This window comes from Papaver somniferum, unplaced genomic scaffold (assembly GCF_003573695.1).
Source record: "Papaver somniferum cultivar HN1 unplaced genomic scaffold, ASM357369v1 unplaced-scaffold_137, whole genome shotgun sequence".
Taxonomy (NCBI): Eukaryota; Viridiplantae; Streptophyta; class Magnoliopsida; order Ranunculales; family Papaveraceae; genus Papaver; species Papaver somniferum.
This window is the reverse complement of record NW_020622934.1, coordinates 4597572-4612864: the sequence shown is the minus strand read 5'-3', so window position 1 is coordinate 4612864 and position 15293 is coordinate 4597572. Positions and strand designations below refer to the sequence as shown.

General features: G+C 35.0%; 1 protein-coding gene, 1 long non-coding RNA gene and 1 other non-coding gene across 3 annotated transcripts; all 3 read left to right on the top strand.

Annotated features, from left to right (window-relative positions):
- Positions 1-4058: 4058 nt before the first annotated feature.
- Positions 4059-6286, top strand: LOC113334716. The gene is made up of 3 exons (XR_003352898.1): positions 4059-4171; positions 5221-5366; positions 6061-6286. It is a non-coding gene; the product is annotated as an uncharacterized LOC113334716 (long non-coding RNA).
- TRNAV-UAC lies at positions 4854-4926 on the top strand. The gene has a single exon. It is a non-coding gene; the product is annotated as a tRNA-Val (tRNA).
- A 6458-nt stretch (positions 6287-12744) lies between the features above and the next one.
- Positions 12745-14692, top strand: LOC113334530 (zinc finger BED domain-containing protein RICESLEEPER 2-like). The gene is made up of 2 exons (XM_026580766.1): positions 12745-13098; positions 13901-14692. Exons 1-2 carry the CDS (start codon positions 12745-12747, stop codon positions 14690-14692), a joined length of 1146 nt encoding a protein of 381 aa, XP_026436551.1.
- Positions 14693-15293: the final 601 nt, after the last annotated feature.

The following is a 15293-nucleotide window of genomic DNA, read 5'->3' as shown; positions in this document are numbered from 1 at the left end:
ATCTAAGGGAATCTATTGCGTAGATCCGTGCGAGGATCAAGAGTCGTAAGGGACACGGCTACATCTGAATTGCTTGGAGGATGAATTCGGTCGCAACTACATTCCAGTCTGAACTCTGATAGTAGGTTAGTGTCTATAACGGCTTATTACAGTTCGGTATTCAAATCTGGACGAGGTCCCCGGGTTTTTTATGTAATTCCGGTTTCCTTGTTAACAAAACTTCTGGTACCTTGTGTATTTTTATTTTCTTGCATTATTTTATTTATCTTTATAATAGGAATAATATAAGTAGTATGTAATCACAAGGAAATACCAATTGGTCCTACAAATAATATATTAGAGAGAGTCTAGTCAATTGTCTGTTTGGTCCTATTTGGTAATATAAATTATAGTTTGGTCCTAACAATTATAGTTTGGTCATAGGGTGATGTCATGGATGATGTAAATGTCATCTTGTAGAGGCAGAAATACCCTTTTGGATAAGGACCATATATATAGTCAAAAGTAAGAGAGAAGAAATCATTCTCAGATTTACTTTCTCTCTCCTATATTTTCAGATCTAGAATTTCTCTTCTTTTTTTTTTCTTTTTTTTTATATTTCTTCCTGCTAGTGATGAAGAAGATGAAGATGATGATGAACGATTCTCTATTCTCTCTGTTTTTTTCTCTGCTAATGATGAATATTAAGATGATGATGATGAATACGATGAAGGTTTTGCGTTTTTTCTTTTTGCTGTTTTGCTCTGTTTTGATGATGAAGACGGTGAGGTTGAAGATTCTGCTGCTATTTATGATGATGATGAACCTTTATCATCTTCACATGCTTGGGTAAGTTTCGGATCTATAAAAGAAGATGAATATGACGGAGTTCATTTCTGGAATGAACTCTGGTTTGTGATGAAGATTTTGATGTTTTTTCGTCTGTTGTTGCTGCTGATGATGGAGATGATGAAGAAGATGAAGATGACGGAGTTCATTTTCAGGAATGAACTCTGGTTTGTGATGTTGCTACTGTTGAAGTTCATCTTCGTCGCTACTGTTGCTGAAGATGTAAACTAGTTTTTTCTTGATTTTAATCTGATGCTGTATCCGTTTTGATAAAGACGACGATGAAACAAATTTGTTTGATAAAGAAACAACACGAGTTGATGAAGACGACGATGAAACAAATCTGTTTGATAAAGAAACAACACGAGTTGATGAAAACGACGATGATGAAAACAAGTCTTTTTCTTGATTTTAATCTGCTGCTGCATCTGTTTGATAAAGACGATGAAAACGAGTTTTTTTTCTTGATTTTCTTGATACTAGTGTTGTTGAAGATGGTGGAGACGATGAAGATGATGAAGACGACGAAGATTTGTGATGAAGATGTTGTTGGTGAATATGAACTCGTAGGGTATTTTTGTCCATTTAAATATTTTTAAATAATTATGGACCAAACAGTAAAGGCGTTTGACCAAAGGACTAAACAGACACGGGCCCACCTAAAAAAGGACCAAACGATATTTTTCCCATGTAATCAATTCTAATAGACAAGTCCATGTTATTGATCAATTACGAAACTCGTTCTTGTAGAACTTGTATCTTGAAAAATAGATAACAAGTTTCATACTTGGCAGAATTCCAATTTAATTATTTGGATACAACTAAATCAATCTTGAATATTGATTTTTGAGAGTTTTCATTCTATACGATCAGGTTCATAGACTTTGTTGTCTTGACTTTCCAATTGAGAAGAGGTATAGGTATCACTGTTATAAAAAGGGTGCTACTTGACTTTGAGATCAAAAAGTCATAGAACGGTCAGGATTTACCAAGGAGTATCATCCGGTGGCCACTAACATCCGGATGGAGATTTTTGCTTGGACGGTCAGGAGTGTTCGATTACGTTAACAGAAATATGGTGGGGTGTTTCTCGGGGGTGATATAGGACGTCCAGATATCCTGAGTTGCTCCTAACCGTAAGATCTAATTCCCAAATAGTCTTCTCCTTTATACCTAAACCTATTTTTTTATTTCGATCCCTCTCCTTTCCTCTCCTCTCCTCTCCGGAGCCAAGATCAAATTCTCAACAATGGAATAGGGATGGTCATGGAGCTGGTATGGGGCGGGGATTTTGTATCCCAGTCACTGTCCCGTTCAAAAAAAAAACCACACCCTCCCCATTACCCGCTTGATCTGGGATGAGGCGGGTACGGAAAATACCCGTACATGGCAGGTTTTCCATGGGTTACCCATAACATTAAGTTAAAATATGATGAGTTAATTTAATAATCAATATTTAAGTTCAACCAATAATAATAATAGTCTAAGAAAATGAGTTCTAAAATCCCAAACTCATAAATTCATCGTAAAACAAACAAAGAAAAAAAAATTGGTCTATAAACGAGTATCATTCATTTTAGTTCTTAATTATTTCTTATCAAGTATCTTCCTCCATATTGATCCCCCATCGTCTGCTTCAGTTTCTTATACTTAGGAAAACTGATTAATTCAATTGGAATCGTTAGTCTAATTAAAAATCTCTCTTCCTTTAAAAATATAAATTTCTTAGTTATATATATAATAAAGAAAGCTTAAATAATATAATATAATCAATACAATGGAAGAGATCCATAGTTTTTTGGTATACCTGATCGCCCTCTTCCTTGCCGCCGGTAGTAGATGATAAATTGATAAGAATAAAATAAAAAATTAGATAAAATTTTTACGTTTTCTTTTATACTTTGTTTCCGTTAATATGAACCGTAGGATTAAAATACCTAAAACTAAAAATATAAAACCCTAAAATGGAAAGGTACGGGGTGGGTATGGGACGGGGACCTAGAATCCCATCCCCGCCCCATTCCCACTTCACTGATTTCGGATATTACACATACCCAACCCCATTTGTACGGATAAAACCCTACCCAATAGAGACGGGTACCCACGGGGATGGGTTTGGGTGGGGCCAATGGCCATCCCTACAATGGAGACTCATTCACAGGACGAAGAAGCACAGAGGAAAATCATCTGTCAGGTATTGAAGTTTCAACCAAATCTTTCCCCTTTTATTTCGGTGTTAAATTGATTTAAAAGATCTCATCCTTATAAATATTTTATGTTCAATTTTACTTCAGCAGTCTTCCAATTTGAGTTTCTGCTAACAAATCGTTGAAACCCAGAGCAGAGAGACATAGAACGCAACAGTGACTCGCGCAGAACCCATTTTTGAGAACGATGTTGTTAATGGATGTGTTTCTAATCGTCAATTAATTCATTAATTGTATAAAATTTGATTTTGACTATGTTTGTATAGCAGATGCCCGTGCTAGAATTATTGAAATCATTCGAATTTATTTTAACCAATTTAACTAGGGTTTATTTGATGTGAATGCTATAGCTATATGGAAAGGTGCGATAGGATTTTCTTATGATAGGATTTTCTTAATAGAAGCAGAGACCATAGTGTGATACTGTCTTAATAATGTTCCAGGATCAGGCTGTATTAATTACTAGAATGACATTCCTAATTACAAAGCAGAGACCTTAGTGTGTTATTGTTAATTACTAGAAGGACATTCCTAATTAATAAGAACTATGAGAAACAGTGAACACACATAAATAAAATTCTATGCTCAGTTTCCTCTGTCATGATTCCATTTGGTGATTGACATGTAAGTTTCATAACGGTTTCATTGTAATTCTTATAAGTAGGTTCACTAAAGTAGCTTGACTAGGGTGTTCCTGATAATTAATGAATATGTAATTTGGGGTTTAGGGTTTTTGATTTTTCGGTTGACATTTCGGTATAGGGTTCACATGGGATGATCAGTTCTACCATATGGAAGTGTTATATCTTATGATTTTCAAAATAAAACATTTCTATGATTTAAATGTTTATCACTGCTACACTTAAAGTATGTAAACATTACTACAATTTAAACATTACTGTTTACTTCTTTATGCATACTCTTCCCATGCTTTGCATATTTGTAGTTCAACAATTGTTAGTAACACAAACTATAGATGTTTAGGATTATGATTTGATACCTTTTAAAATGTGGTCAAATTTTCTGCAGAATAGTGTGTTTGCCCAATGCTACAGTGAGACTGTGTAATATATAGCTCATCTGAGTTACAAGCTAAAATGAGGATAAAGTTTCTACTCTTTTGAAGGTAGTTCTAGGTAATCCTTTTTCCCCTGTACCTGCTTATGTTAAGCATATTTTGATGTTTTTCTTAGATATAATAATGGTATGAACGGGATAAGATTGAAATTTATTCGGATAATAAATCATAATTTCAGATGGTCTCAGTTTTTCTTCAATATTTTATTTGGGAAAGATTGGTCGAGGTGAATCCATTGGATATGCTGAACTTTAAGCGAATGCTACTGATAACTTGAAACTTCGGTTTTAAATATCTTATCGTGGTCAGACTCTATCTAGGACAGCTTAATTCTACTTGATTTTATAATGTGCTTTTAAATATTGAACTTTAAATGCTTTATAGGTACATAAATCAAAACTTATTCATGACTCTCTTCTAATTGTGTTTGGCCATTTCTATTGGGTTACTATGCATGTGTACTATAAAAGGCCCCTGATGCAAAGCCATCTTGAAAGGAGAAGACTTTAAGGTAGCGAAATTGCATTAATGGTTGGAACTTCTCCTTCTTAGATAGAAGCTAACTGAAAAACATCTAATTTTACAATTAATGGTGGAACTTTCCCATAATGATAATTTGATTCTAAGATACGGAAATGTTCGGGTTCTTCTTTATATGCATAGATGGCAAGCCAGAATTTCTAAAAGGTAATAAGTATCCGGTTCGTCAAGAATCTGAGGGTTTTAAGATGGTGCTATTTGCTGTCTTAGCTCAATTGGTAGAGCACATGGTTTACAACCATGTAGTTGTGGGTTCGATTCTCGCAGATGGCACAAAAATTTTCATGTGATTAGACATGTATTAATTAGTCGTATATGACGATGAATTATGAGTTGTTTGGACAACTTTCCATGTTGAAACAAAAGACTTTGAGAACTCATTAAGGCATGGCTCTTTGACACAAGAAAATTCTTTTTTTGTTTTGTTTTTATAGCTCATTCAGGAATGTATCCTAGGCTTTTACAACTTATTTTCAGTTATTGTTTCATACCTTGGATTTTTTATGATTGAATGCTACTTTTGTTTTCTTATCTATTACATCTGCCACCTGATTTGATTGTTTTCAGGCTTTTTGACCAGATGTTAACGCTGGAAGACCTCCAAAATTCATTAATGTACCCCCTTTTACACCATAACAAATTTCATAACTCATTCATCATATAACATGAATTAGCATGGACTGGAGATGTTCTGGAGATGTTTCTGCACTGAGGTATGCATCACTCAACATGTATATGGTGTTTAATTCTAACATGAAGTCGAATAGATTAAAGATGTTTCCTGATTTACATCTACAAAAAACTTAGTTCACATATTATTCAATGGGAACAACAGTTGTGAATTTGTTTGTATATATTGGCTAACTGATTATTACTTTATCTAATAATAAGTTTAAGATTATTCGTGTCTTTTAAAAGTAGCAGCAGGTTTGCATAGTAAACTCCGGATGTATGAGATGTGCATCGATCAACCTTCTACTTGGATAAGGCTATGGCTCCTGGCTGATTTTTATGTGGGTTTTTAATAGAGGATTTCTAGCTTTATTAGCCAACACTATTATCCCAAGTAAACATACCCCTTCAAACAGATTGAGCAACTGCAACTACCTTTTAGGTCATCCAGTTACGTAGATGGAAGATCTCAGTTCACCCTGCCCTTTGATATCGATAATTAATATGTAATACTCCTAATATACTTATAGCTCTTTAGTGCCGTAACTCTTTTCTTCACAACAAATCCGTGATTAATATGGAACACTCCTAATATACTTGGGGATCTTTAGTGTCGTAACTCTTTTCCTCACAACAAATCCTAGCAAATGTCTTATTTCCGAAGCTCAGTGCGATTAAAATTTTTCTTATCTTTACCTGTAGCATGTTCTTTAACAGCTTGCACAAAATTTTCAGGTACTGACTTACTGTGCCCACAAATCCTAGCAAAATAGATAATTCACTCTCCTGTTTGCAACAGACGACTGACTAGCAGCTATGCCGCCAAATAACGACTTTCTCCAGCTAAATTTCGATATCTGTTGCTTCCAGCTCCAAAACTTGCAACGAAAAATACGTCTACTCTAAAGTTCAGCTATAAAACTACGGTCTAGCAGTCAAGATGGAAATATGGAAGGACTTTTCAGAGGTAATTACAAATTCAGATTTAATATTTGGTCATCAAAACAAAGAATTGTGAAACATAAACTTCGAATTTACATTGTTTATTTTAGAATGAGTTGCATACGCCTGCATAATTCAAACGATTCAACATCCAAAAGAATAAATCTCGTTTATAAACTTTAAATGGTTAAAACAATCGGTGATGTTCACTGTCGATGCGTCTGTGAAGACACGAAATTTGAAGGCTGATGCAAGTTTACAGGATGTGAATGCTGCAAAGAGTTGGAGATGGGTTTGAAAATTGTGGTAGGACACGGCTAGGGTTTACGGGTTTAGAAAGTGAGGTATAGTTAGGGTTTATGAAAGTTGTTAAACGTAGAATAGTACTGCAACTTCAGTACCATTCTTCAGATTCCTTTCTTTAAATTTAGATGAGTTTACAATTTGCTCTCAACTGCAGGAAGAGGAAAGTAACCTGCACTCAGATTCAATAATCTGAATATTTATCAAGTCCAAGAAAAGGTATTCAAGATAAGAATTTTAAAGTATGCACCTGAAAACCGAACTGAAGTTGCAATATATGGCCTTCGAAATGCATTTAATGGATGATGAAGTGAATTATACAATTCCTTGACGCAACAAATGACACCACCCCAGCCAAAATAGAATGATTATATTGGAAGCATAAGATGAATTAACAGGCCTGTACAGAAAAAAACGCAAAGAAGTAATACTAACGGACAAAATAGCGTTCGTAAGAAATTTATGCTTTAGAATTACTTGCAAAAGGTTTATACATAGAGTTAACAATTTTGATGATATATTTAAAGGTTCTACCTATTTGCCACCTATGCTTTTTCTATTTGCCACTCTTTCAAAAATTCTAAAATAATTTTTTTTTTCAATTCTATTTTTTCCTATTTACCACCTATAAAAGTCAAATTAATTTGACCATCACTATTGCCAGTTCTTTTTGACCAATTTATCTTCTTCGACGATCTCCTTCTTCATTAACAAATCATTAAGAAATATAAACCCTAAACTAAAATTTGTTTTCATAGTACACCAAAAAAAAATTACTTATGTTTTTATTGTTTAATTCGTTGAAACACATGAACTATTGAAAAACTGGGAAGAAAATCTATGAAAAAGTATTAATATGCGGATAAAACTTGGTGTGTGAATAAACTATGAAGTGATCTTGACGAAATAAATTTCAAAACTTTTAAGTGGAAAACCAGTCATGGTGCCAGAATACTACTGTCCATAGTCGTCCAGAAAACCACAAAATTTATAGCAATTAATTCAAGTGAACAATCCAATATAGAACAAAAGGATTAAGAAAAGTTATTGTCGTGAACAGTCCAGATTACTAATTTCCTTGAGTTTCTCGTCACTGTATAAATCACTTTGTAGTCGTCAATGATAAAACTGTCCTAAACAGTCATAGTGGTTCATAAATTGGCGTATTCAAGTTTATTTTGTTCGTCACTGTGTTAACAAGTTGAAGATCAGAAACTTGAGGAAAATAAAGGAGTGCTGCCTGGAGGAACATGGTTTCTAGGGTTTTTAAATGTTGGAGGTGGAAAAAAGAATTTAGGGCGTAAAAATATAAGTCAAAATATATGAGGGTAGTATTTAGGATAATTTAGAATATATTTGGGTGGTAAATAGGATAATTAGGGGTGGCAATTAATGTGTGTGGTAAATAGGAAAAGTATGGGGCGTAAATTGGTGAAACCTATTTAAATGCCTTCCTTTGTAATCAAAATGAGTTTCCATAAGACCAACACATACAGCATCAAGAATCTATATTATAAGGAAGAAGATTGTCTGTCTATGAGTCAATTAAGACCATTGATTTCGGTCATCCTACGATCTCGATTGACTATTGGGGATTTGATTTTGAGTCAAAGGTGAACGTTGATTTTAAGCATCTTATTATTTTTTTGACGTTAGAGATTACGTGCGGCCGGGCAAAAGAAGAACCTAAACTAACTACTAAACCAATATACGGCTTAGTTCTTAGGGGTCTTTAGAATTGTTGGCCACCATCGAAGTCCTCCAATCATTAATCATTATCGGGATCTTTAATTAAACTTTAACGAGATAAATAAGTGAAGAAAAATAACTCTTTTTGTTGGTTTTTGATCGCCTAGTAGGGGCTGATATCAGCTCTACTAAGGACTGATACCAATCCATCAATCCAATGGTCAGGATCGCCTGGATTTTTTTGTCCTATATGGACTGGTATCAGCCCTTATTAGAGCTGGTATCAACCCTTATAAGTCACGGGTTTTTGGCGAAGAATTGTGGAAATTAAAAAGCGTTTGAGTGTATATGGGATTAGAAAAGGTAGCTAGGCTGTTTCTCAAAACACATCCAACTCAATCCATCGTAATCATTCAAGAACCCTTATCAGCTCTCAACAGCAAGAACTTCTCGAACAAATACAAGGGTCCTTTTATTCATAGTAAGATCATTGAATATAAGAGTTAATTATGTAGAGTAGAGAGAAGAATATAAAAGGGCAATGCATCCTGAGTGAGTTTATCGAGTAATGTATCCTAGGCGTGCTTGTTGTTTACAAGAAGTTTTCAAGTGTTTTGTGATGGTTTGGGTTGCTGGAGAACTTTGGGCGCTGATCATTAAGAACGAGTCTTCGTTAGTTCGGTAGTATTTTTGAGTAATATTATTTGTAGATAAGTAATTAAGTATGCTGGTGGACATTCGCGGTCTCATAGTGGTTTGCACAGATGTTCGTACTCCTGCCATGCCCATGGGTACTAATGCACAGGTATATCCCATTTTGGAACCTACTCATAGGTGTATTAGTTTATGATAATTTTAGCGACCGACATCCGCTATTTAATTTGGACGGTATGGATTATATCGCTACCCGGGACAAAGATAAACCTTGCCTGATCACTAAGCAGCTAACCTTGCCTAACCACTAAACCTCGATTTCCCATTAAGTCCCAAAATATCCTTATGCCAAAATTTTGTTATGTTTCCTGGATAAGAAAGCAGTTTCCCAATTTTATTATGCCCAAACCATTTGTGTGTCTTCCTAATTCAAATTCAATACTCCCTCGGCCGCCCTATTAATTTTTGGATTTTGTCACATTGTTAAGTGACCTATATCACTAAACAAGGAGATATTTCTTAAATTATTCTTTTAATTGATTATAAGAAATATATGAAATATGCATAATTTGATAGGCATATTTATATTTGTTACGTAGGTGTTTTAAAATGCTTTTCAATGGTATAAAGTTTGCGAACATCAATAGTGTAGTTTGATAAATAAATCATTTCAAAATTTCACTAATTATTATCTATAAAGGTATAATTATAAAATATGTTTAAAAATATTCTTTTCCATTGGTAGCCTTAAAAATTGTGCAAATTTGAACTACGTCAGTTAACAATGGAACGGAGGGAGTATGCTACAGGCGATACCTAGAAAGACGACATTTTGGGTATTAATACACTGTAGTTAGAAGAGCACGGTCAGTGAGGGATGGACCTTCAGATGGAGTAGTTAATAATTAATTGTCCCTTAGTAATTAATTTAAAGTTGTAGGTTAAATTTACCTCCACTCTGAATAATTATATTGTTTTATAAACAGGGAATATCCCAATTTTAGAATAGGTCCAGCTATTCCAAGTGGTGCGCCCTTATGTAGCTAGTGTAAGAAAATTGGCGCCAGATCATTGCTCTATCACTGGGGAAACTTTTAGTAGGAACTAGGGGTGCACATATTCTATCCATCACAATTTTTATCCGTATCTTATTCTATCCGATATTGACGGATAGGGTGACGGTTAAAATTTATCTTATCCGTCGTCAAATGGGTAGGGTGACGGATAAAACCCGAAATTATCCTATCCTACCCGCTTACCCGCCTAATATATGTAAAAGACCAAATAATCCCTGTCTTTTCTTCTGTCTCGTGTCCAATGTACCGTTATTTTAAAACAAACAAGGGGTAAAATGTTAACTCCATTTCTTTTGTCAAATCGATCTAAATCTAACCAGAAAATTATCATTTCTCGTTTTCACCTTCAACCATTTCTTCCACCCAGTTCTTTTTCAATAGAATCTCAGGTAAATCTTTGAAATACCCGAAATCATCAATGGCTTTGAGATTAATAGCTAGGGTTTGAGGATGATTCTTGTGAAGCTATAACACAGAAGCATAAAACCCTTCTTTATCTGATTTACCAGTACCTCTCACACCTCTCAAGTTACATATCAAATTCAAAGCTGTTAACGGATCTCGTTGAGAACCCTCCACTCGGTTGATTCAAGGTAAGATCTAACTTCAAAGTTGATTTTGTTTCATTTTATTTTTTTGTGTTAAAATTGATTGAAAAAATCATAGGGTTTTACGATTTCATGCATGTTGTAGGATACGATATTAGGTAATCTTAATTGATTAGGACAGTTCCAATATATGATTGATTAGACATAATTCCAATCATACCTAATCTTAATTGAGATTATTGATGTACATTGTTTGATATGAATTTGTTGCAAAATACGAGGAATCTGAGTGTGCAAATTCTTGATTTGAAATCCAAACTAATTTTCAGGTGAAAATTCACTAAACCCATATTTCTTTTTCCAATTTTTTACCCAAATACTAGGAGGGTTTTGTGTAGTTGAAGTAATTTTTATGTGGGGTTGCTCATTATGTTGTTAGGAAGTTAAGCTATGATGTAGGCTGAACTTTCAGCTTGTTGGGTACCCTTATCTGCTGATACTTGATTGTGTTAATTCTCATCTGCTTTTAATGTTTCGAATGTTATTATGCATGGTTTAGTTTAGAACTTGTCCTTTAGTTTAGAACTTTTCCTTTGTTGGATTCTCAAGAGAATGAATCTGCATGGATTTCTGTGATATACACTGCTACTTGTCTCTAGATCTGTTGTCGTAGTCTCTTGGCAGTTCTATTGTTAGGTGCTGAGGCATTTGAGGCAGCTCAATACTGTTTCACCCTAGAAATTGATATGCTATGCTCAGTAGCATTTGGGAGTGAGCTATTGTCAATATATGGTCATAACCATAGGTCATATATATTACATCGAAAAATTTAGGTTCATACTAGATTGGTGCTGTGGTTGTCAATCATCAACCATCTGATTATATTATGTATAAACAATGTCATAAAAGCAAACAAATTTGTTGTCAGCTTTCTTTATTTTCCTTGAACCAGAGCTTTGTGTTTTGTTATTGATTTTGTTTTGAAAAATTGGTTGTCTCGGATATAGCAACTGGTTGGCTTTTAGTTATTGTATTGTAATATTGATGTCATTGAATTTCTTTTGAGACTAGTCTTCACATCAGGAAAAGTCAGTAAACATGGTTTAGTTTGTGCAGGCTTAGTGTGAGGAAACATGGTTGAGATTACAGAAGTGATGTCAATGAGACCTCCTATTCCCTCTCAAGCTGCATCTCAATCTGTACAACGAAAGGTCAGTGTTGTTGCATCTCCGCCACCTCCACCTCCACCATCTTCTCAACCTGAGGTCAGAGAAAGTATGAAGCGTAAGAGGACATCTTGGGTATGGGGCATTTCAAAAAGAGTGTTGATGAAGCTGCTATTACATGGGGGGAGTGTAACTACTGTGAAGGTGGTAAATATAAGGCTGGTGGTAAGAAGTATGGAACATCAAATTTGAACTATCATTTGCCTAAGTGTCAAAAGTATTTGGATACATTAGAATCTGCGCAGTTGGAACAACACTCTCTCGGTCAGCCTAGCAATATGAGAGATGAGTAGCAAACGGTTGGGGTTACGTTCTGTCAAGATGCATCTAGGAGAGCCTTAGTAAAGTTCATTATCACAGATGAACAGTCTTTCCGAATGGTTGAATGAGAAGGATTTATAGCATTTTGTAGATATCTTGAGCCGAGGTTCAAACTTCCATCGCGGATGACCGTCTATCGTGATATCTGCAGACTGTTTGTGAGTGAAAAGGCTAATTTGGTGAATTATTTCAAGATGAACAAGGTCATAGTTTGTCTCACAACCGATACTTGGACATCCATTCAGAACTACAACTACATGGTAGTTACTGCTCACTTTATCGATGACCACTGGAAGTTACACAAAAGAATCATATGTTTTTGTTTAATCACTAGTCATGGAGGTGAGCACATTGGAAGAGCATTGGAGAAATGTTTGATAGAGTGGGGACTGGAGAGAGTGTTCACCATTACTCTTGATAATGCAACTGCAAATAAAAAAACAATTGAATATGTCACAGAGAAAGTTGTAAGTTGGGGATCGTCAATTGTTGGAGGTAAACATTTACATGTCAGGTGTGTTGCCCACGTATTAGCTTTAGTTGTTAAGGATGGATTGAAGAAGTATCATACTTCAGTGCGTAGAATCAGGTCAGTGGTTAAATACGTCACGACCTCCTGCTAGAATGAAGAAGTTTTTAGATGCCTTATTTCTTGAAAGAATGGAATACAAAAAGGGATTAGTGTTAGATGTGAAAACAAGATGGAACTCTATTTACTTGATGTTGGATGCAGCGGAAAAATATGAAAAGGTCTTTATAAGGCTAGGACGGTCAGATAAATCATTTCGTGAGAGATTTATCTTCGATATTCCCGATGAACCAGTAATGGGTGATAATGTTGATGATATTGACAGTACAGATATTCCCGATAAATTAGAATCCAGTTCTTCTGATTCTGATGCTCCTGAAGAACCCTTATCTGGTCGAAGAAAAGCCAAGAAGAAAAAGCCTCGCGTGCATGCTCCTGAAAAGTATGACTGGGCTAATGCTCGAGTCCTAGTTCAGTTTCTACAGGTATGTTAAGTCTCATTCTCTTTAAACTTGGGAAAATCAGTTGGTTCTCAGTAGTCAAGAGCATACTTGTAAAAATCGAGTATGACAGAAGTCACCTTAGAACAACTTCTAAACTTCTAAACTCACTATCTCGAAAAATCGAGAAACTTGTGTTATCCTTTATGACTATGTTAAATTAGAATGTGAGAACATACATTTAGAACGAAACCTTATTTGCTGCTTCAATTTTTAATTTCATTTGAAACATATTTTGAATTTTGAACTTTTTAATCTCTTGTCATTGATGTGACTGTTCCAACATAATGGATTGATGCCCAATAGAACCACATTTCTGGTATATGATCAATGAATATATATGTTGTAGACACTAGTTGAGAGACATATCATTTGGGGCTATAATTCTTTATTCACTGCCCATATGCCCACAATATCGCAGATAGCAGGAATATATGGGGTGTGATTCATGACTTCCTCGTTTTCTTATTATACTGTGAACTTATTATATTTTTTCCAAAAATATGGTTGAATAATCGGTATTTGGTATACGTGAAAAACCCATCTTGTCTAAGTTGTCTCTTTGTTCTACTTCCATGATGTATGATCCAAAGCATAGAACTGGTATTGAACGAAATTTGAATAAATTAGAATTTTTTTTTGATGCTTCCGAGTTAACAAGACAACTCGAAATTCAGAACCAGAGTTATTTATCATTTCTTTCCTCGTCTGTGTTTATGTTTTTTTTGCACATTTTCTAGACAACTTTTGATGCTTACTTAGATAACAATTAGAACTGTTTCTACAGGTATTTTTTGAAGCCACTGTAGAGATTTATGGTTCTACGTATGTCACTTCGCATACATTTTTGGAGGAAATTTGTGATGTACGTGGAGAGTTAAATGAATGGAAAAAAGCTCATTATGATCCTCACTTAAGCCATATGGGTGAGAAGATGTTTCTTAAATACGACAAGTATTGGGGTGAGTATAAGAACATGAATCCTTTATTTTTTATTGCGGTGCTTCTTGATCCAAGAGAAAAAGAACGTGGACTGCAAGTAATACTAGAAGACTTGATTATGCATGATATTCCTTGGATGAAACAAAGATTGGTAAAAAATTGGTTAGATAAAGTGAAAGAGGATTTTAATGAATTATTTACAGCTTATAAGGCAGAATATGCAGTTGTAGGAAGTGTGTTAGCCTCGTCAGAATCTGTAGGTGAAATTGGTGGTAGTCCTAGTCAAGCGATCTCTAGTTCTAGTTCTACGTTACATAGAAAGAGAAGATATAAGGACCATAGAGAAGAACGTAAAACCCAGTTGTCTACAATGGAGGATTTTGACAAATCCGAGGTGGAAAGATACTTATCGGAGCAGATTTACTCACCAACAAAAGACAAGAAAGAAGGTTCAAAGTTTGATATATTGACTTGGTGGAAAAGCAATGCTGCAAGATTTGATATTCTGTCACTTATAGCAAGAGACATACTTGTTATTCCCGTCTCTTCAGTTGCAAGTGAATCCGCTTTCAGTACTGGAAAGCGAATACTTGGTCATTTCCGAAGTTCTTTAAGACCCGAACTGTGGAAGCATTGATTCTCCTACAGAACTGGTTGAGGACACCGATTGATATGGATCCATCTACACTTGGAGCTGAAGAGAAGGAGGATGGCGTCTTAGAGTCGGGTATGGAACTTGCTTATATTAAATTTTGCATGGATCCTTCTAACTCATTATACTACTAAGTACTAGCTACACTACCAACTTTCCCTGCTCATTAATTGTATGCAAATACACTGTACTTATGCTACCTACCTAAGTGCATTGATATTCTCAATAGTGGTTAAGCTACAGAGATAGTGGATACATTAGACGTATAGAACTATAAATGCATAGTGATATCTTGAAACATACAGTTGATTGCCTGAGTTCAGAGTGATTAGAGGTATCCCACTGCATTAGACTGTTGCCGCTGAATAGGGTAAATCCAGAACACCAAGTATGGATACATCATACATCTATGAGTCATGACACCAAATATAACAGCTTAGAAGTTCATACTCAGATGCACGCTAGGTTACTGTCATTGAAACGTTTGCAGAAATTATCTACCTGATCGGTTGTTACTTTACATTTTCAACAGTCGTATATATACATTGAAGCTTGACTTATTGGGATCTGATACATGACCAACTGA